Source organism: Salvia splendens, chromosome 5 (genome assembly GCF_004379255.2).
Source record: "Salvia splendens isolate huo1 chromosome 5, SspV2, whole genome shotgun sequence".
Lineage (NCBI taxonomy): Eukaryota > Viridiplantae > Streptophyta > Magnoliopsida > Lamiales > Lamiaceae > Salvia > Salvia splendens.
In genome coordinates this window covers 14772077-14794981 of record NC_056036.1, presented here as the reverse complement: position 1 = coordinate 14794981, position 22905 = coordinate 14772077, and the positions used below count along the sequence as shown (strand labels likewise).

The window sequence follows — 22905 nt, the reverse complement described above, 5'->3', positions numbered from 1 at the left end:
AAGAAAAGTGTGACATCTATTATGGGACGGAGGGAGTAGGTAACACAAGGTTTGCTTCTAATAACACAATTATAAAAAAAAAAGCAGTACTCCATATTAGTAAATGATAGTGACAAGAAAATTGAATTTTGAATTGAAGGAAAATGTTTTGTAGATGCTTCTGTTCACAGCTTGCCGGCTGACTGCACTCAAAATCCTACACTGACTACAACTAGAGTTCTACATCGAAAATGCATTCAAATATCAGCTCAAATTATATATATAAAAAAAAAACCATGATCGACAAAACACATTTAACTTTGCTCTTCACCATTTCCCGCTCTCTCCTCTGCAGCAGCTGCCATTAATTCATCAAATTTCTCTGTCTTTCCCAGCACTATCTCAATCTAATTATCAAAATGTAAACAAGGAAATTTAAACATAAATTAGTAAAGCAACATTATATGAAACTTTGGTAAAAAAATCTAGCAGCATGTGAACCGCCCATGACCATGACAACTAAAGGTAAAGGGTAGCAGAAGCAAAAAGAGTACACCACAAATTAGAAATTTGTTAGCAATATTGGATAGTGGGTAGATGTGATATCCAAAGTTATCCGTCTCAGCCACGACTCAGGATGTGTAAACTGACCAAAATATTTCAGCATCTGTTCCAGACTGTGCAATTTTAAACGTGTCATTAGGAACTTAAAATCATTCTAAAATAAAGTTTTGTAAGATAATCATAATTTGCCCAAATTGAAGAGTTTCTTCAGATAATGAAATTACAACTCAAATCTTCAAGAAATACAACAAAACAAAAGTATTGCACTATAAAAATGAGTGCTACAGACTTCCATTATATTTGGGGATGAACAGAATCATGGCTAGTGTAGATTTGGTTGAAGATTAGAAAAAGTAGTTGATTAGTTTTTTAAAGGTAACATAATCAGGAGTGCATCAAATTTTAGCCCATATGAAACATAATCTTATAGGATCGAGACAGAACAGAATCAGTAACCAAGGTGAGGTAGCTATCTCTTCAAAAATATATTCCAAGAGAGTGACCTTTTTACTAGATTTGAACCATCCAACATTTACTAGATATCTTTAATTGCATTTTATCTGCAGTTGTAGTTGTACAATTGACAGACAAATAGTACAAACTTACTTTCGCTTTCGAGATGGGTCGTCCTCTAGACTCGTCTCTGATTTCAACAGTAGAAGTCATGATCTCTGCAGTGTGTAAAATTGTTTATGACAATAACCTAGAATATGATCTTATATATCTAAGAATGAGCTACATAATGATAAAACAAAAGGAGTTAAAACTGAGTCCTACTCTTCTCAACTGCAAATCCATTGTTCTTCAGGATTTCAGCAACACTGACAACTGTTGATATGGCTGCAAATATATGGAAATGATCAATTATCAATATTGAAAAACTAAGAGAAACTCGCATTTTTTATATTACTGCAATTTAGAAATAGTAGTATGATATATAAGTGAATACTTGGAAACCTTCAGTAAATGCTTTAAGAATTCACTATCAAGAGCATGATGGATGGGCCACAGTAATAATAAGACAAACAATAATCAGGATTCCAGAGAGAAACCTAAATATAACAGGCTACAATTGTTCAGTTCTATGGAGGGATAATCGCATCACAAGTACAGGAACTAACTCAAAACACCCAGATCAAACGCAACACCTAAGGTCAAATAGAAGAGCCAAGCATACACACAAAACAAAAGTAAACGTCAAACCAGACAGACAACTTCATTTATAATTAATAAAATCAAACATGAAACCAGTAAAGCTGGCTCATGATGTTGCATCGATGTAAAATTTTATTAGAGAGACATTCTTACAACTTTTGGAACAGGAACTTGCTTAATAGAATATTGATATAAGGCTCATGCTCATGATACTCGTAAAGTGAGTTTTAGGACACATTTAAAATTTGATGCTAAGAGTAAGGATATTAGTAATTGCATGTGCACATGTAAATGTAAATGTAATGTAAATAATCCTCATGAACAATTACATTAGAAACAGCCACAGTTTTACCCAGGATTTTTGTTCTCCCTTATGCCTAAGGAATGGATAATATGTACCCTCTAAATTTCAATATTAGTATGCATATCAAAATGTACAGTTAGGGTTATTATTGAGTAGCTATCCATCATCCATGATTAACAAAGATAGGATGGCTGTTTAAATGAAGTCTACTGAATATACTGAGACTATAAATCAAGTGATAGTAGTACTATATAAAACACCAATTTAAATTAGAGAGAGACTGTCTTCGAAATAAATGAAAGAGAAACTAGAAATTGATTTAGTTTGTGCACATCTCCTATAGCTACTAAAGGTAGCAGCATGACTGATAATAGGTTGAAACGAACCTAATGAAGAGATGGACCAAATACAAATCAGACATGTAGTTTTGTACATAACACAAAAGGTTTATAGCATTTCACAAAGATGTAGGATCAACATCAATAATAGCCAAACAAAAATCTAATTGGAGTACAATATTATTGACAATATATTAGTGCCTCAAACATCATCTCTCGGATCAACCTCCAACAACGATGAGAATGCTAAAATAAACACCTTATATACATATACAATATACAACCAAAAACATGAGGCGAAATGTACCCATTCCAAGAGCCGAAAGCTCCACTTCATTGTGCTGCTGCATGTACCTCTGCACAAAATTCAAATCCCTCAATTTCAGATCCAGAAAATAAAATATAGACTCACTATCATAATCGTAACACGCACAAACAAATTAAATCAATAATTTATGAAAGCAGAGAAGAAATCCAACAATCCGTACCTTAGCGAGATTGACGTAGAAGAAGAGCGGCTTTTTGGTGTTGGACACCTGGATGCGGTTCTTCTTCTGAGTATCTCCAGCGATGGCAATGTTGCTCACTCCCTCTGTGATCTCCTCCATCTTTCACTGAATTTTGAAAGAACAAGGATTGATTGAATTGATCGCGCAACAAAAAAAATGAGATGTTAATTAAGAAGCGACGGATCGAAAGTATAGATGGGGGATTTGGTTGGATATAAATAGAGGCAAAATGGGGATAGGTTTATTTTCTTGTGTTGGAGAGTAGGCTGCGGCACTTTGCTGCTGTGCCATGTGTTTCCGATTTTGCCCCTTCTAGGGTTTCTTTATGTTTTCTATTTTCATTTTTGCTTTTAAACCGTAGTTCATTTTTGTTTATAATTTAATTAAGGGACAGTTAATTATATTGATACTCTCTCATACTAATATTGAAGACATAACATAATTCCAATTTAATTAAAGCTTTCAAGAAAGTAATCAATATTGTCACTATTATGCGTTCAAATGACACCGAATATCGAATTTACTATCAATCTCTGACAATATCATATATGGTATTACTTGGCAGATTACATCTATCTAAAGTGGACGATATTAGGAAGTCTAGTAGATATATCTAATTGGTCATAAGAGAGTATTATTTGCTCAAAGACAATAGACTACACCTAACTAAGTTGGAGTACTTCTGCTGTGCTTCGAACACGTTAGTGAAAGTTTCGACGCACATGTGGTATCAATCATGCATCGTAATGCATAATATGATAATCGAGGTTGAAGGAAAAAATACAATATAAACTTCGGAGGGTATGAAGTTTCCATCTCTTCTAACATCTTCATTCTCTTTAAACGGATTTGCAATTAAAGAAACCTTGCAATAAATTATTGTTTCCCTTCAAGTCTTGGGAATTACTTCTAAAAAACAGATGCTAGCATTTTTAAATTGACAAGTAGTACATGGGATGATGGGAGGAAGTCGGGAAACTAAAAACTAAAGACATAAACAAAGGGCACAAATCCTTTCTATTCGTGTGATATAATAGTGAAAATTTTATACATTGCCTTTGTTCGGTACTTGTTCTCTCCTAGGATAGATAAGACATTAAATTATGGACAAACACTTAATAACAACATTATAACTTATTACTACAAAAGAAGAAGGTAAGAAAGAAAAAATGTAAAAATAAAAGAATCTCATCCGTTTGTATCTTGTAGAGATTCCACGGCAGACCAATTCTCCAATTCAGTCACGAGATTTGAGTCATACTACATATTAGTAGTAAATAATAGCAGCCACTGGACAGTGTTCTTTAACCATATACCGTGAAAGATTATTTTATTAAGTGTACTCAAATAAACTAAAACAATAGTTGACATAAACAATGGAGTAATATTTATATTTTGATTTTAGGAGCAATCTTCACTTCTATGGGATGGGTCTATGAATGTTGTCGGAAAATACTTTTAATTGGTTCGTGACACCCCGTAGCTCCATTTCTGACTCCACGGCAGAGCATCAAGCGTAAATAAACATAGGAGTTAGGAGATAGAAATACATATAAATCATCAACCTGATAGACAATAATGAACTAAGATAAGATATACTATCATCAATGAGTTGAATTTGTGTTCAAAATAGATTTTGTAAATATTTTAAAATTATTGTGTTTCTTTTTTAGATAATTTGATTCAAATTTGTGTAGGTCATTTAATTTTTGAATGTGTTCGACCCCACGAATTCTGTATTCTAGAAACGTCATTGATTTCAGCATACATTTGCCTTTACGACATTATAACATTGAATGTACATCATTATACACAAATTATCATAATAATACAGTAGTACTTATCATTACTAACAAAAGATTTGACTGTCTACTATAACTCTGTCGATTTTTTTTGTCGAAAATGATCTCCTATTACGTGGTAATTTGACCAAATAGGTTATAAGATCTTGTATTTAAATTTGGCAGTTGGCACTAAGTATATATGTGTATGTATGTGTGTGTTTGTTCCTTTAATCCTTTCGGCATGGAAATGTTTTTCGTGCATATTAGTGTCTGCTTGCTGCAGATTTTGAAAATTCTATTACTATAACGTTATATAATACTGGGTAGTTTTCACATGAAATGATTGAAATAAGCAAGAAAATAATACCACTGGCAATAAAAGAACAAATTTTGGAGACGACTAAGTCCACTAAACAACTTTGTTGACAAGGTCAAAAAAATATATAAAAAAAAGAAAGTAACAGTAACAAAGGCCATCACAATTTCTCTGTAAATACTTATCAGTCCTCTCTTTCTCCTACACCAACTCAGCAACTCTTCATTCATCCAACTGTCACGGATGCGTTCTTCAGCAGTATCGCTAATCAGGCTGGCGGAGGCTGCCCGGGCAGAGGATTCTATACCCGGGAAGCATTTCTCGAGGCTTCCCGCTCGGTATCCACTTTTCGGGACCACTGGCTCCCCCGAGCGGGAAATCGCAGCCTTCTTTGCTCACGTCACACCTGAGACCGGACGTAAGTTGTAGTATTAACTTCAATTAAGTTCGTTTAATTTTTTCTATTACATTGTGTTTATAAATTTTGATTACATGCAGATATTTGCTATATAGAGGAAATAAATGGAGCATCAAAAGCAGCAGACTATTGTGACAAGCAAAACAGGCAGTATCCATGCAAAGCAGGGAGGGGTTACTACGGAAGATGCCCGGTGCAGCTGTCGTGGAACTACAACTACGGAGCAGTTGGAAATAGAATATGAGAGTCTCAAGATTATGGGAAAGAGTAACTTTAGGGTCTCAAGGGAATATATCATTATTATGGTAGAGTCCCAAGTTTATAAGTCCCTATGTACATTTAGTTCTCTAGTTCTATAAATATGAATGTACAATGTATCTCAAACAATTCAAATCAATCACAATGTAGTCTTCAAGAGTTCTTCAGTTTTATTTTCCGCATTTTACTTTTCAACATGGTATCAGAGCAGGTTCGATCACATGGGTCGATCTCTGTCTCTATATCAAAAAAAAAATAGCCTAGCCATATTCTTCCCATACCTAGTCGTGAATTCCACCAAATATCCAGCAAATAAACCTACAAAATGCCGAATTTGCCATAGCCTACGAACTGCCCAACCATCCAAATATTCAGCCAAGAAATCTATAAACCAAAGCACCCTAAAACAAATCCTATAATCTCAAATTATCGAGATATTACTGTCAAACATACCAAGTATGAAGAGCATAATTAGAGGAGAAATATATGTAATTGATATAGCAATTAATATGTAATACATTCTCCTAGAATAGGGTGATCTCTTACCTAAAATACATTGTAATCTCTCCTACATAAGGAGGAAGAACCGCAGCATACAAAGATCAAGAAATATACGGAATCTTATACTCGCAAACATCTTCTACCTTTCTTTCGCCTAACATGAGCATCGCCTCTCTCGATCACCATCGCTAAGATGGTATCAGAGCAGGATTGATTCGGGATCAAGACTCAGAGCAATGTCATCATCGTCCCGAATACCTTTCCCGACCTTTTAAGCCCTGCACAAAACGAACAAAATGTCAGAATCTGACAATTCCTCAGACACAAACCGACCCATAACACTTTCTGCCGAACAGTTTGCAGAACTCTTGAGACTAATCATGTCTCAAAACTCTCCAAAACAACCCCAATCTTATGGACTGATCAGACAGGAATCCGTCAACGGAAAATTGATGAATCCGGATACAAAGGAGACAGGAGTCGGCGTAGGTCTCGCCAAATTCGACCGAAACCGCGTTCACCCCATCCAAACCACCGGAAGCCAGCCGCCACCAGCCAAACCCTACCGGAGAGATGAAGATAAAAGCAAGCTTGCAATTGGAGACCAGGTCACCTACACCGACGCATCGGCGGGCGACGCAGGTCCAATCGCGGAGAGCAGAGACGGCGACAAAGGCCAACCCAAGACAGCAGAGAAATCCGTTGCTTCGGCATTGGTCGCGAGGGGAACCCTCACCGGCGACAGGCAGACGGCGGCTAGGGTCCCCACTGGAGAAGGCTCGACGGCGGCTAGGGATTCAGCAACAGGGGCGATGGCTAGGGTTCGAAACCAAAATGGAACCCTAGCCTTAAAATCCTTCAAATCCTCAAATCCTCAAATCAACCCCAAATCTCTCCCAAATCTACAATTCAACCCCCGAATCGGAAATATTTCCCAAAATGCACCCCAAACCTCTCCCAAATCCCACTCTGACCCCCGAACCAAAACTGTATCTCAGATTTTACCCCATAAATCTTCTCAAATACAAAACCACCCCAGAACTTCAAATCAGTCTGATTTTTACCCCTACAAAAACCCGAAATTCCATTCTGACCCCCATATAGCAAAAACATTGCAGATTGCACCCCAAATTCCCGAACACCTGGAAAACCGACCCTCTGTACCCTGTAAAAATTCCTTTAATGCCTTAGCCTGTTCCTCTATGTCCCAAATAGGTCCGAAAGATGACCATTGGATCTTTGATTGCGGTGCCACCGACACGATGTCGTTTGATGCCTCTGATTTTCAGACTATCTCCAAATCCACTAAATCCTATGTCCAGACGGCCAGTGGGGACCTAGCCCGAGTCCAAGGGGCTGGCACAATCAACATTTCGCCCACACTATGCCTCTCTAATTGCCTTTTTGTTCCATCTCTGTCCCATAAACTGTTATCAATTAGTCACGTGACCAGAGAACTGAACTGCAAGTTACTAATGCAACCTCGATTTTGCATGTTACAGGATATCAAGACGGGGACGATAGTTGGGCGTGGCACTGAGCGACACGGCCTGTATTATGTGGACGAGATAGCCCAACAGAGTGCTGCGTTGATGCTGACTCCCGGACCGACTGACAGACAGGCTTGGCTTTGGCATCGTCGGTTAGGACACCCATCTTTGGGGTATTTTCGCCTTCTTTTTCCCGAGTTAGCTAGATCATTGAACTCTTTTCACTGTGATACTTGTGTGTTAGCTAAAAACCATAGACATTCATTCAAGATAAACAACACTAGAGTGAAATCTCCTTTTGCTTTAGTTCATTCCGATGTTTGGGGTCCGGCACCCATCGCTGGGGTGCAAGGTTTCCGGTATTTTGTGCTCTTTATTGATGACTGCTCCCGCATGACCTGGATTTATTTTTTAAAAAATAAACATGACGTGTTTGATAACTTTGTAGACTTCTATAACCTTATTCAAACCCAATATAAACACACCATCCAGATCCTTAGATCCGATAATGGGGGGGAATTTGTCAATCATAAAATGCAAGAATTTTTTAGGAATACAGGGCTAGTCCACCAAACCTCATGCGCTTACACTCCAGAACAAAATGGGGTTGCGGAACGGAAAAACCGTTACATCCTTGAAATCACACGAGCTCTTTTAATTGAGTCCAAAGTACCAAAATCCTTCTGGCCCGAAGCTGTCGCCACTGCCGTATACCTCATAAACCGTCTTCAAACCGGAATACTCAACTTTAAAACTCTCCTCGATACCTTTTCCCAACATTTTGAAATCCCATCATCCCTATCTCTTGAACCTAGAGTGTTTGGGTGCTCGGTCTTTGTTCACATTCCTAAGCAAGACCGTTCCAAATTCGACCCTTGTGCCCTTAAATGTGTATTTCTTGGCTACGGTAAAAATCAGAAAGGCTATAGATGCTATGACCCAAAAACCCGTAGGATACACACCACCATGAATTGCGATTTTGTGGAAGGAGAATATTTCTACACCCAATCTAGCAGTCAGGGGGAGACACAACCTTCAGACCATAGTCCTCACAACGACCTCCTAGATTGGCTGCCAAGTATCCAAAATACACAGTTAGGGGGAGAACCTCAGACAAGGGAACCACAGATAGGGGGAGAACCTCAGACAAGGGAACCACTGATAGGAGGAGGGGCCCATGAGACTTTGAAGGGAGTTTGTGAGAGTAATCTAGCGAGCTATGCGCTTGCAAAATTCGATCTAAGCAATTGCTAGGTCGAGACACCACGCTTCTCCGAATTAACTGAATCACAGGGTCCAGTAACTCGAGGGATCGAATGGCACTCCGGTCGTTGGGCACTCACGACGCTCCTTTAACAATTAAATTTCCTCAACCCGAATACTATGGATTAGTATAGGGAAGTGGAGTCGATCCCACAGAGATGGATTCGTAGGCTAGTATTGAGAGAATTTGGACAAAATGACTGTTGCCACGCAAAAGGGGTTGAGATTTTAACTACTACTAGACCTAGGCACAAACGTAAATACTAGACCGAAGAACAAAGGACTCTTAAACCAAGTAACAGGCAGAAAAAGTTAAACCATTCCTAGACCGAGTACATAACTACCGATAACCACTAGACAAAGGAAATAAAAAGTGGGGACCATGAAATCCAAGCCTGACAACGTACGGTAAAGCTGCAGCTAACAATCTTCATGCACTTTTCTAACTAATTCACATTCGCAAATGGAGAAAATAGAGGAAATGCCCAGATTCAAACATAATAAACAGATTTGGTCGACGGAAACTTACAATAACTCGAAGATACGACAGATCTACGTAAACTAGGCGAAATGAAATGTAAATACGTAAACTAGGCATGGAAATCAAGTACTCCTTCTCAGATTACGTCGGACGCTTAATCCACTCCGGATCCAAGCCATCCGAACCCAACAAACAGCAAAACCAACGCCATAACTCCGATTTTCACAGATCTACTCCAATCTCAACCAATCATGAACAATCTGCAAACAAATCACAAACTCCAGCAAAACCCAACCTCCGATTCATCCAAAAAGCAGAACCATTCTTCAGATCCAAACAACAAGTATCGGCAATAAATCAGAACCAACTGCAAAAGTAACTAACTCCGACAATCCTAACTCGAAATCAATCGAACTCAACCAGCAAACCAGAAATGAACACAATAGACATAAGCAAAAGTAAAATCTGGAATAAAACCAGAAATATTGGTTGTCAAAAGAAAACCGAGCTTCGAACAGCGAAGCTCGGCGGAATCAGTGTAAATAGCAACGGAAATGTAAATTGTTTCTTCACCCTTGAACTAGGACGGTGTTACAACCCTCGAACCATTGTCGGAAAGCTAAACGTGAACCACCAGTCAAGTGCTAACTGGAATCTCTCGCGAATTCAGAGTCAAGTGTGTGGAAAGGTGAATCGAGCAAGGAGCTGTTAGTGAGGCCTCCAGCCGAGAAGGTCCCTCCAGCCTGCATGCTTCTCCCTTTTATAGATGCGGACATAGCCTTCTAGAGTTTTCGTAGAAATCCCTATTCTACCCTTCAACTCCGAGGCTTCCTCCATCTAGCAATTTTTTTCCAATTGTTCACCCTTTCGCCAGCTTCCTAGGACCATGCAAGCGTCCTCTTCTTTTCCTAGATCTGGCGAAAAACTTCACATACCTGACTTAATTCAATGCGTTAGACCTAGCAATTTCATGAAATGAACCCCTAGACCGATGCATGAAATTAGCCTTATCAAACTGCTCACACTTAAACCATGCTTGTCCTCAAGTATGAAAGACAAGAAAATAGGAATAAGGCGAATTTCAATGCATGGTTGCCAAGTAAAACCCTAAAAATGAAAACAAAACAAACTCCTAGACCTAAGCAACTACGGACTAAGAAAAGAAAAGAACACAAAGAACAGAAACACAACAAAACAAACAAGCATGAACTAGTTTCGAATTTTTAAGCTACTATCCCCACAAGCTCAAGTTCAATCTGATCGATTACAGTCTTCAAATCTTCCCCCTTCCTTCGTCTGCCTAAACGGTCTGTCAGTTAGTCAAGATAGCCTATTGATTTCCCATCTGTTAGGTTCGCTTGATCACTCATTCCTCACCAGGGATGTTAGGATCAAAACGCTCCAAAGTTAGAGTTATACCACTGATGCGTCGGGTTATGAGAGTTTTCTCCCTATTCTTCCTTCTTTCCTATGAATTTCCCTGGGCCAGGCTACGATTTTTTCTGCCCTTGAGGATTATATTTTTTCTTCTTTTTTTTCTCTTCCTCATTTTCCTGTATTATAACCCCTTTCCCCTGGACTTCGTCCAGCTTATACCTCCGAATTGTTAGTTTATTTCTCCCCTGGACTTCGTCCAGCTTATACCTCCATTTCCTGGACTTCGTCCAGCTTATACCTCCAGAAACCCTTTTTTTTTTCTCCGTCAGACTCTACTCCCTAAGCATCAAGTGATAGCCCATTTTTTTTCATGTTAGCTCTAAAAGTGTTTAGGCTTATAACTCACTTTATAGTAGGGCTGTACAGCTAGGTTATCTAAGGCATTTTCCATCGTCCTAACTTCATTCAGATCGAATTCGGCTTATTAAGGAAGAAAGTGTCAAAGTTGATCTGCTTTCTCTCTTCAATCACTCTTACTAAGGGGATCTCGCCTTATTATCTAGCTAGCTCATGCGAAGCACACATCCTAAGACACAAAAACGATACTTACTCCCCCCCCTCCCGCTTCACTCAAGCTTGTCCCCAAGCCATCGTAGTGAAGGGGGGAAAAGGGAAGTACTAACAGCAGACTGATAAAGCAAACAACAACAAATACAAATACAGAGCAAAACTTCTCACACTTAGACCGAGCATCGGGCTAAGAGGGAGAAGGTGCAACAAACAAACCAAGGCATGCAAAAAAAACAAAACACCCCCTTCTCACACTTAGACCAAAAGTTGGGCTAAGTGTAAGAAAGGCAACACATATGTACAATTACAGAGCATGCTGGCATATAAGAACACAAACAAACGGAAAATAAAATAAAAAAAAAGAAAATAAGGGTTACTTGGCTCCGTGGGGGGTTCAATTCGGGGTCTGGCCCCCGCGAGGGCCAGACTTTGGTGGCGCTGTCTGGTGGGTCACCTTAGCTTTCTTTCTGGCCGGCAACTCCGGCTTCTCATGTCGTTCTTCTGTCGGGCGGGGTACGGTTGTCTTCAATATCACGGGCCGAGAGGGAGATGGAGTAGTCTGGGGCCTTGGGGCATGCGGTGGCTTCTGCGCAGTCAGACTTCCTTGACCTGGCGTTGTAGAATCGCCGCTAGGCTTCGGAAGTTCCTTCGGTGTCTCTGGGAACCTTGCTCTAAGCCACTTTGTCATCGCCATCATCAACTCAACTCCTTCCGTCATCTTCCCAGTACATCTGGTCGATGTCGCCACAAGATCAGACAAGCGCCCCTTGAGGGCCACCATTTCCTCCCTAACCTTTCGAACTTCCGTCCGTATGTCTTCCAGTTCCGTTCGTACTCCAGCGACATCTTTCCTGACACTCTCAGTACTATTCTTACTTTTTCCCCACAGGGACACAATTTCCTCCCGAACCATCTTCATTTCTGACCTCATCCAACCAACCTCCTTTCGCACTTCCTCTACTTCTATCCTGGCTCCTGCTTCTACGTCAGCAGTATCCTTCACTTCCACCACATCGGGGTCCTGTTTCACCTGAGCCTCTGACTGCCCAACCTCGTAAAAGCATACTTCCCTTCCGCGTGCGATCAGCAACCCTTTATTGAAAAAATAATCCATGTTAAAAACCTCAGGGGGCGAACATGTCTTTACCTCTCGGCATGCCTTATGGATCTTCATGATTACATTCCTCTGCAGATAGGCTCCGAGCAGGTGGCACGTGTATAGGTGCCGGGAAGGATTTGCAGTCACTTGATGGCAAGCTTGGGCTATCCAATAGCCCAAGTGAACTCTTACCCCCGTAGCCATGCACCATGTGAAGTATAGATCGGCGGTAGTCAGAGCGTTGTTGGCTGTTCCCATTAAATTGTAACTAATAAAAGTCTGGGCAAATCGCAGGACCCTATTTTCGATGTGGTGTGCCTTCGAAAAGCTCGTTTTAAACTGACCCACCCTCGGGTGAGTCAAGAACTCCCAGGCGCTTTGCGCTTTGAATCCCGGCGTCATTTTCGGTGGACCAATCATCCTCTCGTTCCACAGGCCCTCATCGTCCTCCGTTCGCGTCTGCAAACCCATCCGCAAGGTCCATTCCCGGATGCTCATCGTATGTTCCTCACTGAAAAGTCTGAAATTAATGGATTCGGCATCCAAATCGGTAGTGGACTTGAATCGGAAGGTGGAAAAGAATTCTCGGGCCAGGTCAATCGGGACCTCGGTAGTACTGTGCTTGAGCAACCAATCGAAGCCTATTGCGTCGATATAAGTCCGGAATTCATCGTTGCAAGCAATCGTTTTGAGCTCAGATGAGCTATACATCTTTCCTGACTTAGCGACCTTCCCCTCAGTACTCTTCTCCTTATAAATGGCCGTGCGCTTTGGGTCGTCAAACGTCCTCATTTTATCTAGCAAGCTGTTTGTTATCCACACTTCGGTTGGCTCAAAGTTGAATTCCTCTTCCTGTTCTTCTTCCGAGTCGCCGGACTCAGAAGGGCTCTCGGTTTCTGCGGCATATGGTACCTTAGCTGCCGGCGGAAGTGTGGATTCAGTAGAGTTCCCTCTCGCCTTCTTGGTCGAGGAAGGAGCAATTTGTTTCCCCTTCCTTTTCTTCTCAGCCGCCTGGCGACGCTTCTCCTCATCACTCTCCCCCCGGCCAGGTCTGGGAGAGTTCACCTGTTCAGATGCTGCGGTCTCTGGACCCAGCGATTCTTCCTCCGTCGGCTCCACTGTCTCATCAATCTCATCAATGAGGCTCCGGCGAGCCCGCCTCCTAGCATCTCTGGGGTTGACCGGCGAGTCGGTATCCTCTGGGATCTCGGTCAGATTCACAATCAACTTCACCCCGACGTCAGCGGGTTCCTGGCTATTTTCAGAATCGAGGGCTTCTCCCTCCTTGGACAACAATGGGGTTGCCCCCGAGATGTAAACAGGGGTCTCTACCCCCTCAAATATTTCCCCGACGTGGGCCTCAGTACCCACCGGTTTCTCAGGGGTATCCCCCTCCACATTTTGTTCAGAAATTAGGGCCTCGTCGCCCCCATCTTCACCAACTATAGGGGCCTCCCCCCCCACAGATTTTTACAAAACAGGGGTTTCCCCCTCAGAAATACTAACATCAGCAACAAAATCTTTAACTTCCCCAGATGGTTCACTAGCAAGTACGGGCTTCACCCCCTCAGAAACACTAATCGAAACAAGGGTTTCCCCCTCAGTTGCAGAGTCTACCCTTGGTTCGCACATAGCCAACAATTCCAACCCTGTGACCAAATCTGAGTCGTCTTCACGATTCCCTGCGGTGGTTGGTTCCGGGCTAGTGGTCGTGGATTCTTGAATGTCCTCTGGTTGTGTGGTGGTCTCCGGAACAACTGTCTCCTCTGGTACGGCAGTGGGTTCCTGGGCGATGGCTTCTTGAACGGCTTCAGGTTCGGCGACGGGTTCTGAGACGACCTCCGGTTGTGGTACACTAGAAAACGGAGCAGCCTGTACGGATTTACCCATTGCGGTTGCAAACATGGCGAATGCCTCCATCGCCTTCTCCGCACCCCCAAATTTATGGAATAGCTCGTCCATAAACGCCGCCGCCCCAGAGTCGGCGGACCCTGAGGTGCTTCCGGTTCCTTGTTTGTTTTCCATGGATGTTCTGTGGAATTTTTGTAAAGAATTTGGGGCGGAATTTGCAGATTAGGGTTAGAGAGAGAGAAAAAAAGGGGAGAGGAAATTGGGGATTTTTTTTGTGTTTGTGAATATTGGAGAGAGAATAGGTAATGAAAATAGGAAGGCAAAACTGATTATAGTGTAGGCATGAGAGAGGACGTTTTTGGCAGGCGGTTGCAGGTGATGACGCTTGCGACCGTGCGCCTCCCCATAAAGTTCCTTTTGAAATCCGAACCTGTGCCAACTCCCTCCAAAATTTTTACTCCACAACTCCTTGCCCTTGTGAATTCCTTCTGCAAAATCACACTTAAAGAAAAACATTAAACTAAAAATTGAAACGCCAGACTCCCCGGGTATAGGGTATGACAGTATAAAAAAAATTCCTTAAGGAGTCTGGTATTTCGAAAATATTTTTGGAAGATTATTTTTTTTTCTGATTTGTTTGGGTTTTTCTTGATTTAAAGAAAGCGATTGAATATTTACAATTTATGTTCAAGTGTTCTCAAGATTCCCTAGGTCAGGTCATGCTAAAACTTCTTGGATGCTGGACCTAGGAAATCTCTAAGAACACTCACTTCCCAGATCTATTAGGCGATATCGTGGAGTGCGCGTAGTGGCATTTCGTCCACTACACACATCTCCGAGCTATCCCTAAATACCTTTACCCTATGACCGTTAACAAGAAAATGAGTAGAGTTTGAAGAACTTCCCTGGATTTCTACAGCTCCATTTGCACGCAAACTCACAACAGTGTATGGCCCAATCCATTTAGACTTTAACTTACCCGGCATTAGCTTGAGCCGAGATTGGAATAGGAGAACCTTCTGCCCGACTTGCAATTCCTTGACCCGGAGGTTCTTGTCATGCCAGAGTCTTGTTTTCTCTTTGTACCACATCGCCGATTCATATGACTCCAGCCTTAGTTCCTCCAACTCCTGCAGCTGCAATTTCCTCTCTTCCTCGCAGGATTCGGGTCTCATGTTTATTTCCTTGACCGCCCAATATGCTCGGTGTTCTACTCCCACGGGCAAGTGACACATTTTGCCGAACACAAGCCTATATGGTGACATCCCAATAGGCGTCTTGTATGCCGTCCGGTAAGCCCATAGTGCGTCTCCAAGCCTTTTACTCCAGTCTTTCCTGGACGGATTAACCGTCTTTTCCAGTATTGCCTTTATTTCTCTGTTGGATATTTCCGCCTGGCCGTTGGATTGAGGATGATAAGGTGTAGACAGTCTGTGATGGACGCCATATTTTCTCATCAGAGCTTCAATAGTCCGGTTGCGGAAGTGTGTCCCATTGTCAGATATTATAGCTCTGGGCACTCCGTACCTGTTGAAAATGTTAGCTCTAAGAAACTTTGCTACCTCCTTAGCTTCACACGAGGTGGTTGCTTTTGCCTCTATCCATTTTGACACATAATCCACTGCCACAAGTATGTAGGTGTTCCCGTATGAAGACAGAAATGGACCCATGAAGTCCATCCCCCAAACATCGAAGATCTCACACACAATCACTGGGACTTGCGGCATCTCATCCCTCCTGGATATTCCCCCGGTCTGCTGACACCTCTCACAATTCTGACAAAACTCGAATGCATCCTTATGCAACGTAGGCCAGTAAAAACCACTATCTAACACCTTCCTTGCTGTCTTCCTAGGTCCAAAGTGACCTCCACAAGCTAGGGCATGGCAATGATTCAGCACATCCCTCTGTTCCCACTCCGGGATACACCTCCGGATTACTTGGTCGGCTCCCATTCGCCACAAATACGGGTCATCCCAGAAATAGTACTTGGCCTCGCTCTTCAATTTCATCTTCTGGGCCCGGGAGATTACTTGCGAACTGGGCACTTCTCCAGTGACTAAGTAATTTGCCAGATCTGCGAACCATGGCTCAGCGTTTTGATGGCTTTTCCCTTTTTCGTCATCCCCTGGACCTGTTAACTCCATAACCTCCTCCCAGCTGGTAGGTCGAGGAAATTTTTTTACGTAGTACAAATGTTCCTCAGGGAATGCGTCCGGTATTGCTTCCTCGGTCTCCCCTTGAAATATCCTGCTCAGATGATCGGCTACTTTATTTTCAATTCCCTTTTTATCTCTAACTTCCCAATCGAATTCTTGCAAAAGCAACACCCAACGGATTAATCTCGGCTTGGATTCTTTCTTCGCCAGCAAGTACTTTATCGCAGCGTGATCAGTGAAGACTATCACCCTCGACTGCCAACATTTCCTTCTCCGTGGTGTCATAGTTTTTCTGGGCCTGGTTGAGCGTTTTTGACGCATAGAAGATTACGTAACTTTTTCCGTCAACTCTTTGACCTAGCACCGCCCCTACTGCATAGTCACTCGCGTCGCACATTATTTCAAATGGCAAACTCCAATCGGGCGCTCGGATAATGGGAGCCGATACTAGTCTATCTTTCAGTAGTTGAAAAGCCTTTATGCACTCCTCATTGAAAACAAACTCAACATCATTGTGCAGCAAATGAGTGAGTGGCTGAGCAATCTTCGCAAAATCCTTAATGAATCTTCTATAAAATCCTGCGTGCCCTAGGAATCCTCTTACCTCCTTCTGGTTCGTCGGGTAAGGCAGTTTTGATATCACCTCAATCTTTGCCTGGTCTACCTGTATACCTTTTTCCGAGACTACGTGCCCTAGGACAATTCCCTTAGGGACCATAAAGTGGCATTTCTCGAAGTTCAAAACCAAATGTTTTTCCTGGCATCTTCTCAATACTTTATCCAGACTAGCCAAACATGAGTCAAATGAATTCCCGTACACAGTGAAGTCGTCCATAAAAATCTCGATGCAGTCCTCCAAAAGATCCGAGAAGATACTCATCATACACCGCTGAAAAGTGCCCGGCGCATTGCACAGGCCAAACGGCATCCTCCTGTAAGCATACGTGCCGAAAGGACACGTGAAAGTAGTCTTTTCCTGGTCCTCGGGATCCACATAGATTTGAAAATACCCACTATACCCGTCTAGGAAACAGAAGTATTGCTTGCCCGCTAGCCTCTCCAGCATCTGGTCAATGAAAGGTAGAGGGAAATGATCTTTCTTGGTCGCTTCATTTAACTTCCTATAATCGATGCACATCCTCCACCCAGTGACTAGTCTGGTGGGCACCAATTCATTCTTGTCGTTCTTGACCACCTGTATTCCTGACTTCTTGGGTACCATATGGACTGGACTCACCCATTCACTGTCTGGTATGAAATAAATGATTCCTAGGGAGAGTAGTTTCAATACTTCCTTCAGCACTTCCTCCCTCATGTTAGGATTCAATTTGCGTTGAGGGTCTCTGCAGGCTTTTGCTCCTTCCTCCAAGCGGATGTGATGCATGCACAAATCTGGACTAAGTCCTACCAGGTCAGAGAGTGTCCACCCAATAGCCTTCTTGTTTCTTCGGATTACCTTCAGCAGTTCCTCTTCTTGTCCCTCGGTCAAGCTGCTGTTGATAATAACAGGGAAAGTTTCGTTCTCCTCTAGATAAGCATATTTTAGGCCTGGTGGAAGTGTTTTCAGCTCTTTCTTGGGAACATCTTTTTCCTGGGGCAAGGGATTTTTCTCTGTTACTTCCGTAGTCATTCCCTTCCTTGACCCAGCAGAACCTTCCACACTCGCCACATAAGGTGTATTCCTTGACCTGGCTAGCTCCGGATTTGCACAGAATTCCAGAATTGCTTCAGCTAACTCCTCATCAGATAACTCACTTGTGTTCATTGCTTGACACCAACTGGCTACCTCTCTATCAATGTCAAGACTCATCTCGGAGTTCTCAATCTGTTCCTGCATTAATTCCGTCTCAAGATATTCCTGGACCAAAGGGTTAATAACATCTATAGCATGCATATTTTCAACGTCAAGAGGTTTCTTCATTGCCTCATCAATGCTGAATGTATATTTCTCCCCATTGTAATCAAGGCAAATTGTTCCATCAAAAACATCAATGATAGTCTTAGCGGTTCGTAGGAAGGGTCTCCCTAAAAGTACTCCGCCCGACTCAGCAGACTCATTATCACTCATCTTAATCACATGGAAATCAGCAGGGTACAAGAAGTCATGTACCCTGACTATCACATTCTCAAGCACCCCTTCAGGACAGATGCATGACCTATCCGCCAATTGAATCACAACTTTCGTATCTACCATGCCTAAAGACTGGCATCTTCAGGGCCTGTAAAAATGGCAGATTGATTTCCAACTTCCCAAAAATGTCCATGAAGTCTACCGGTTCTTCCTTCTGTTTCTTGGCTTCCCCCCGACTCGGAAAGGGTTTCAGTCGCTTCCCTGCTCCGGTAGAACTTTCAGCTGATAACTCTCCAGTTTCTTTTCCCACTGCCTCATCTTCCAACTCCGGCTCTGGATCGAGGAAGAATGGTTCGGTCGGTCTAGGCAATTGTTTCTCCAAATCTTTCTCCTCAAGGTCATCCTTGACCAAGGGACTTCCTCCCTCCAAGTGTCTGGGTCTGGGGGTTGTATCCTCTTTCTTCTTGCCTTCCTTAGGATCTGTCCCCTCCTTTGTTCTCACCACCGGTCCCTCATATCCTTTCCCGGACCTCAAGGTAATCTGACTTATATTAGCTCTATCAGGTGGCCTTACTGAGGCCAGAATTTTTCCTTCGTTTCCCCGCATGTCACTCAAAGAAGTGGCTATTTGGGACAATTGCTTAGCCAACATATCCATGGCTGCTTTCTGCTCCTGTTGAGCATCTTGCAGCTTGTGCACTACGTCATTGTTCGATTGCAGGTTGTTTTGCATATGTTGCTGAGAACTGACGAGGTCTTGCACCATATCATCGATATTCTTTGTTAACTTTGGTGGTTGACTGGGTCCCGGCCCTATACTCAGAGTCGGTCCACTTGCTTGATTCTGACGAGCGTTTCCTTGACCGCCTGAAGAGTTATTGTATTGATTTCCTTGGCCCTGGTAATTGTTTTGGAAATTCCTTTGGTGCGGTGGTACATAAGGGTTCCCTTGATTATTCTGATTCCTGTTTCCCCAGCTCGAGTGGTCTCCTTGGTTCCGATTAATCCAGTTGCCCTGCCCCTCTTGATTCCTTCCTGACCAGTTACCTTGTCTTTCGGGCTGAGGTGCAAACTGCTGACTTTGTTGTGGTGCCGGCTGATTCTGTTCGTTGTCAGTCCATCTGAAATTCGGATGGTTTCTCCAAGGCGCATCTCTCTGTCTCCCTGGATTCCAGCTCCCATCGGGATTCCAATTTCCCATTGCATTGACCTGGGCCTGATAATCTCCTTCCTGGGTCCCGTAATATTGTTGCATTTGATTATCTCCTGGACTAGGAGGTTTCTCCTTCCCTTGTGAAGCCAGTGGAATCGTCTTTTCAATCGCGTTCAAAAGAGCCTTCTCGAGCCTATCAATCCTTGCTTCGACTTTGTTATCTTCTTGTTCTCTCCCAGCATGCACCGATCCTCTTTTCACTGCATTCCTAGGGTTATCGTACGCCTTCTTAGCGTCAATCAACTTCCCTAGGATCTCTCTTGCCTCACTTCCCCTTTTTCTTGTGAAATTTCCCCCACTCGAGGAGTTCATTAAGTCCTTTGACTCGGGAGTGGCTCCTTCGTAAAACAGAGAGTAGGTCTCTGCCTCTATCATCCGGTGATTCGGGCATGCATCCAACAACCCCTTAAATCTCGACCAGTACTGACTCAACGATTCATCGTAATCTTGCTTACACTCTAGTATTTCTTTCTTAAGTGCATTCGTCTTGTTGGATGGGAAGAAATAATCTAAGAATTCCAACTTGAAGTCCCTCCACGTGCGGATAGAATCCGGAGGCAACCTCAATAGCCACGTATTAGCTTCCCCCTTCAAGGTAAACGGAATCGCTCGTAAGCGATAATCCTCCTCTGTTGCATCATTCGGCCTCTTTTGAATACCACATAACTTACTGAATTCATTTAAGAACTCATACGGACACTCATTTCTACGCCCAGAGAACGTCGGCAAGATGCCGAGTACGTTTGTCTTGATCTCGATAGTCCTCTGGCGTGGATTCATTACTATAGCTTGAGCTGGTTCTCCATCTAAATGGGCAGTGAGAGAGCCGATTTCTGGATCTGGGTCTACCACCTGCGCCATGACTAATTCCTCTGCTTCCCCTGTTTCTGACTCTGTTTCTGATTCGGGTGGTGATTCTGGATCTTCGCGTCCTGATGACGTCCAAGATTCGTCGCTAGTAAATTCACTCGGAAACGGGCCTCCCGTGGTGAACCCTGATCTGGTGGTCACAGTAGAGACTGTATCCTTAACCCGCCAACCAAACTGGCCGTGTGTCCACCCAGATGAGTTGCTCCAGTAGGTAGACCTTGAGCCTCTGCTCATAAACTGCAAACAAAAAAGAGAAAGAAAACAAATCAAAACTATTTACACCACAGACTCTGAACACTAGCACTAAGCACGCCATCCATCCCCGGCAACGGCGCCATTTGAAGGGAGTTTGTGAGAGTAATCTAGCGAGCTATGCGCTTGCAAAATTCGATCTAAGCAATTGCTAGGTCGAGACACCACGCTTCTCCGAATTAACTGAATCACAGGGTCCAGTAACTCGAGGGATCGAATGGCGCTCCGGTCGTTGGGCACTCACGACGCTCCTTCAACAATTAAATTTCCTCAACCCGAATACTATGGATTAGTATAGGGAAGTGGAGTCGATCCCACAGAGATGGATTCGTAGGCTAGTATTGAGAGAATTTGGACAAAATGGTTGCTGCCACGCAAAAGGGGTTGAGATTTTAACTACTACTAGACCTAGGCACAAACGTAAATACTAGACCGAAGAACAAAGGACTCTTAAACCAAGTAACAGGCAGAAAAAGTTAAACAATTCCTAGACCGAGTACATAACTACCGATAACCACTAGACAAAGGAAATAAAAAGTGGGGACCATGAAATCCAAGCCTGACAACGTACGGTAAAGCTGCAGCTAACAATCTTCATGCACTTTTCTAACTAATTCAGATTCGCAAATGGAGAAAACAGAGGAAATGCCCAGATTCAAACATAATAAACAGATTTGGTCGACGGAAACTTACAATAACTCGAAGATACGACAGATCTACGTAAACTAGGCGAAATGAAATGTAAATACGTAAACTAGGCATGGAAATCAAGTACTCCTTCTCAGATTACGTCGGACGCTTAATCTACTCCGGATCCAAGCCATCCGAACCCAACAAACAGCAAAACCAACGCCATAACTCCGATTTTCACAGATCTACTCCAATCTCAACCAATCATGAACAATCTGCAAACAAATCACAAACTCCAGCAAAACCCAACCTCCGATTCATCCAAAAAGCAGAACCATTCTTCAGATCCAAACAACAAGTATCGGCAATAAATCAGAACCAACTGCAAAAGTAACTAACTCCGACAATCCTAACTCGAAATCAATCGAACTCAACCAGCAAACCAGAAATGAACACAATAGACATAAGCAAAAGTAAAATCTGGAATAAAACCGGAAATATTGGTTGTCAAAAGAAAACCGAGCTTCGAACAGCGAAGCTCGGCGGAATCAGTGTAAATAGCAACGAAAATGTAAATTGTTTCTTCGCCCTTGAACTAGGACGGTGTTACAACCCTCGAACCATTGTCGGAAAGCTAAACGTGAACCACCAGTCAAGTGCTAACTGGAATCTCTCGCGAATTCAGAGTCAAGTGTGTGGAAAGGTGAATCGAGCAAGGAGCTGTTAGTGAGGCCTCCAGCCGAGAAGGTCCCTCCAGCCTGCATGTTTCTCCCTTTTATAGATGCGGACATAGCCTTCTAGAGTTTTCGTAGAAATCCCTATTCTACCCTTCAACTCCGAGGCTTCCTCCGTCTAGCAATTTTCTTCCAATTGTTCACCCTTTCGCCAGCTTCCTAGGACCATGCAAGCGTCCTCTTCTTTTCCTGGATCTGGCGAAAAACTTCACATACCTGACTTAATTCAATGCTTTAGACCTAGCAATTTCATGAAATGAACCCCTAGACCGATGCATGAAATTAGCCTTATCAGACTTATATACTAGTTTCAGTTTTATCTTAGCGATGGTGATCGAGAGAGGCGATGCTCATGTTAGGCGAAAGAAAGGTAGAAGATGTTTGCGAGTATAAGATTCCGTATATTTCTTGATCTTTGTATGCTGCGGTTCTTCCTCCTTATGTAGGAGAGATTACAATGTATTTTAGGTAAGAGATCACCCTATTCTAGGAGAATGTATTACATATTAATTGCTATATCAATTACATATATTTCTCCTCTAATTATGCTCTTCATACTTGGTATGTTTGACACTTCCCCTCAAGTTGAGCAATGGTATCTCCAATGCTTAACTTGGCTAATGTTTCCTTGAAGACCTTCGGCAGAACTGCTTTGGTTAGAATGTCCGCGAGTTGTTCTTCAAAACGGACGAACGGAAACTCAATGATACCAACACAAC

General features: G+C 42.7%; 2 protein-coding genes across 3 annotated transcripts; one reads left to right on the top strand and one right to left on the bottom strand.

The window, feature by feature from the left end:
* Positions 1–110: 110 nt before the first annotated feature.
* On the bottom strand, positions 111–3107 carry LOC121803306 (uncharacterized protein At2g34160-like). 2 transcript variants are annotated; one of them, XM_042202985.1, is made up of 5 exons: positions 2829–3099; positions 2648–2696; positions 1321–1383; positions 1150–1214; positions 111–386 (listed from the first exon to the last, which is right to left on the bottom strand). In XM_042202985.1, exons 1-5 carry the CDS (start codon positions 2946–2948, stop codon positions 294–296), a joined length of 390 nt encoding a protein of 129 aa, XP_042058919.1. In that variant the 5' UTR covers positions 2949–3099; the 3' UTR covers positions 111–293. The 2 variants fall into 2 exon arrangements, with proteins under 2 accessions (XP_042058919.1, XP_042058920.1); XM_042202986.1 differs by lacking the exon at positions 111–386 and adding an exon at positions 401–656 and having other exon boundaries at positions 2829–3107.
* A 2071-nt stretch (positions 3108–5178) lies between these two features.
* Positions 5179–5722, top strand: LOC121803336 (endochitinase EP3-like). Its single transcript, XM_042203016.1, has 2 exons — positions 5179–5367; positions 5448–5722. Exons 1-2 carry the CDS (start codon positions 5193–5195, stop codon positions 5609–5611), a joined length of 339 nt encoding a protein of 112 aa, XP_042058950.1. The 5' UTR covers positions 5179–5192; the 3' UTR covers positions 5612–5722.
* Positions 5723–22905: the final 17183 nt, after the last annotated feature.

Bases quoted from the DNA above. Each gene is read 5' to 3' on its own strand.
- LOC121803336 (XM_042203016.1), top strand. From the start codon at position 5,193: ATGCGTTCTTCAGCAGTATCGCTAATCAGGCTGGCGGAGGCTGCCCGG. The intron at 5,368-5,447 runs GTAAGTTGTAGT...GATTACATGCAG, and splicing joins CGTCACACCTGAGACCGGAC to ATATTTGCTATATAGAGGAA.
- LOC121803306 (XM_042202985.1), bottom strand. From the start codon at position 2,948: ATGGAGGAGATCACAGAGGGAGTGAGCAACATTGCCATCGCTGGAGAT. The intron at 2,697-2,828 runs GTACGGATTGTT...AATTTTGTGCAG, and splicing joins TCTACGTCAATCTCGCTAAG to AGGTACATGCAGCAGCACAA. The intron at 1,384-2,647 runs GTACATTTCGCC...ATATATTTGCAG, and splicing joins GCTTTCGGCTCTTGGAATGG to CCATATCAACAGTTGTCAGT.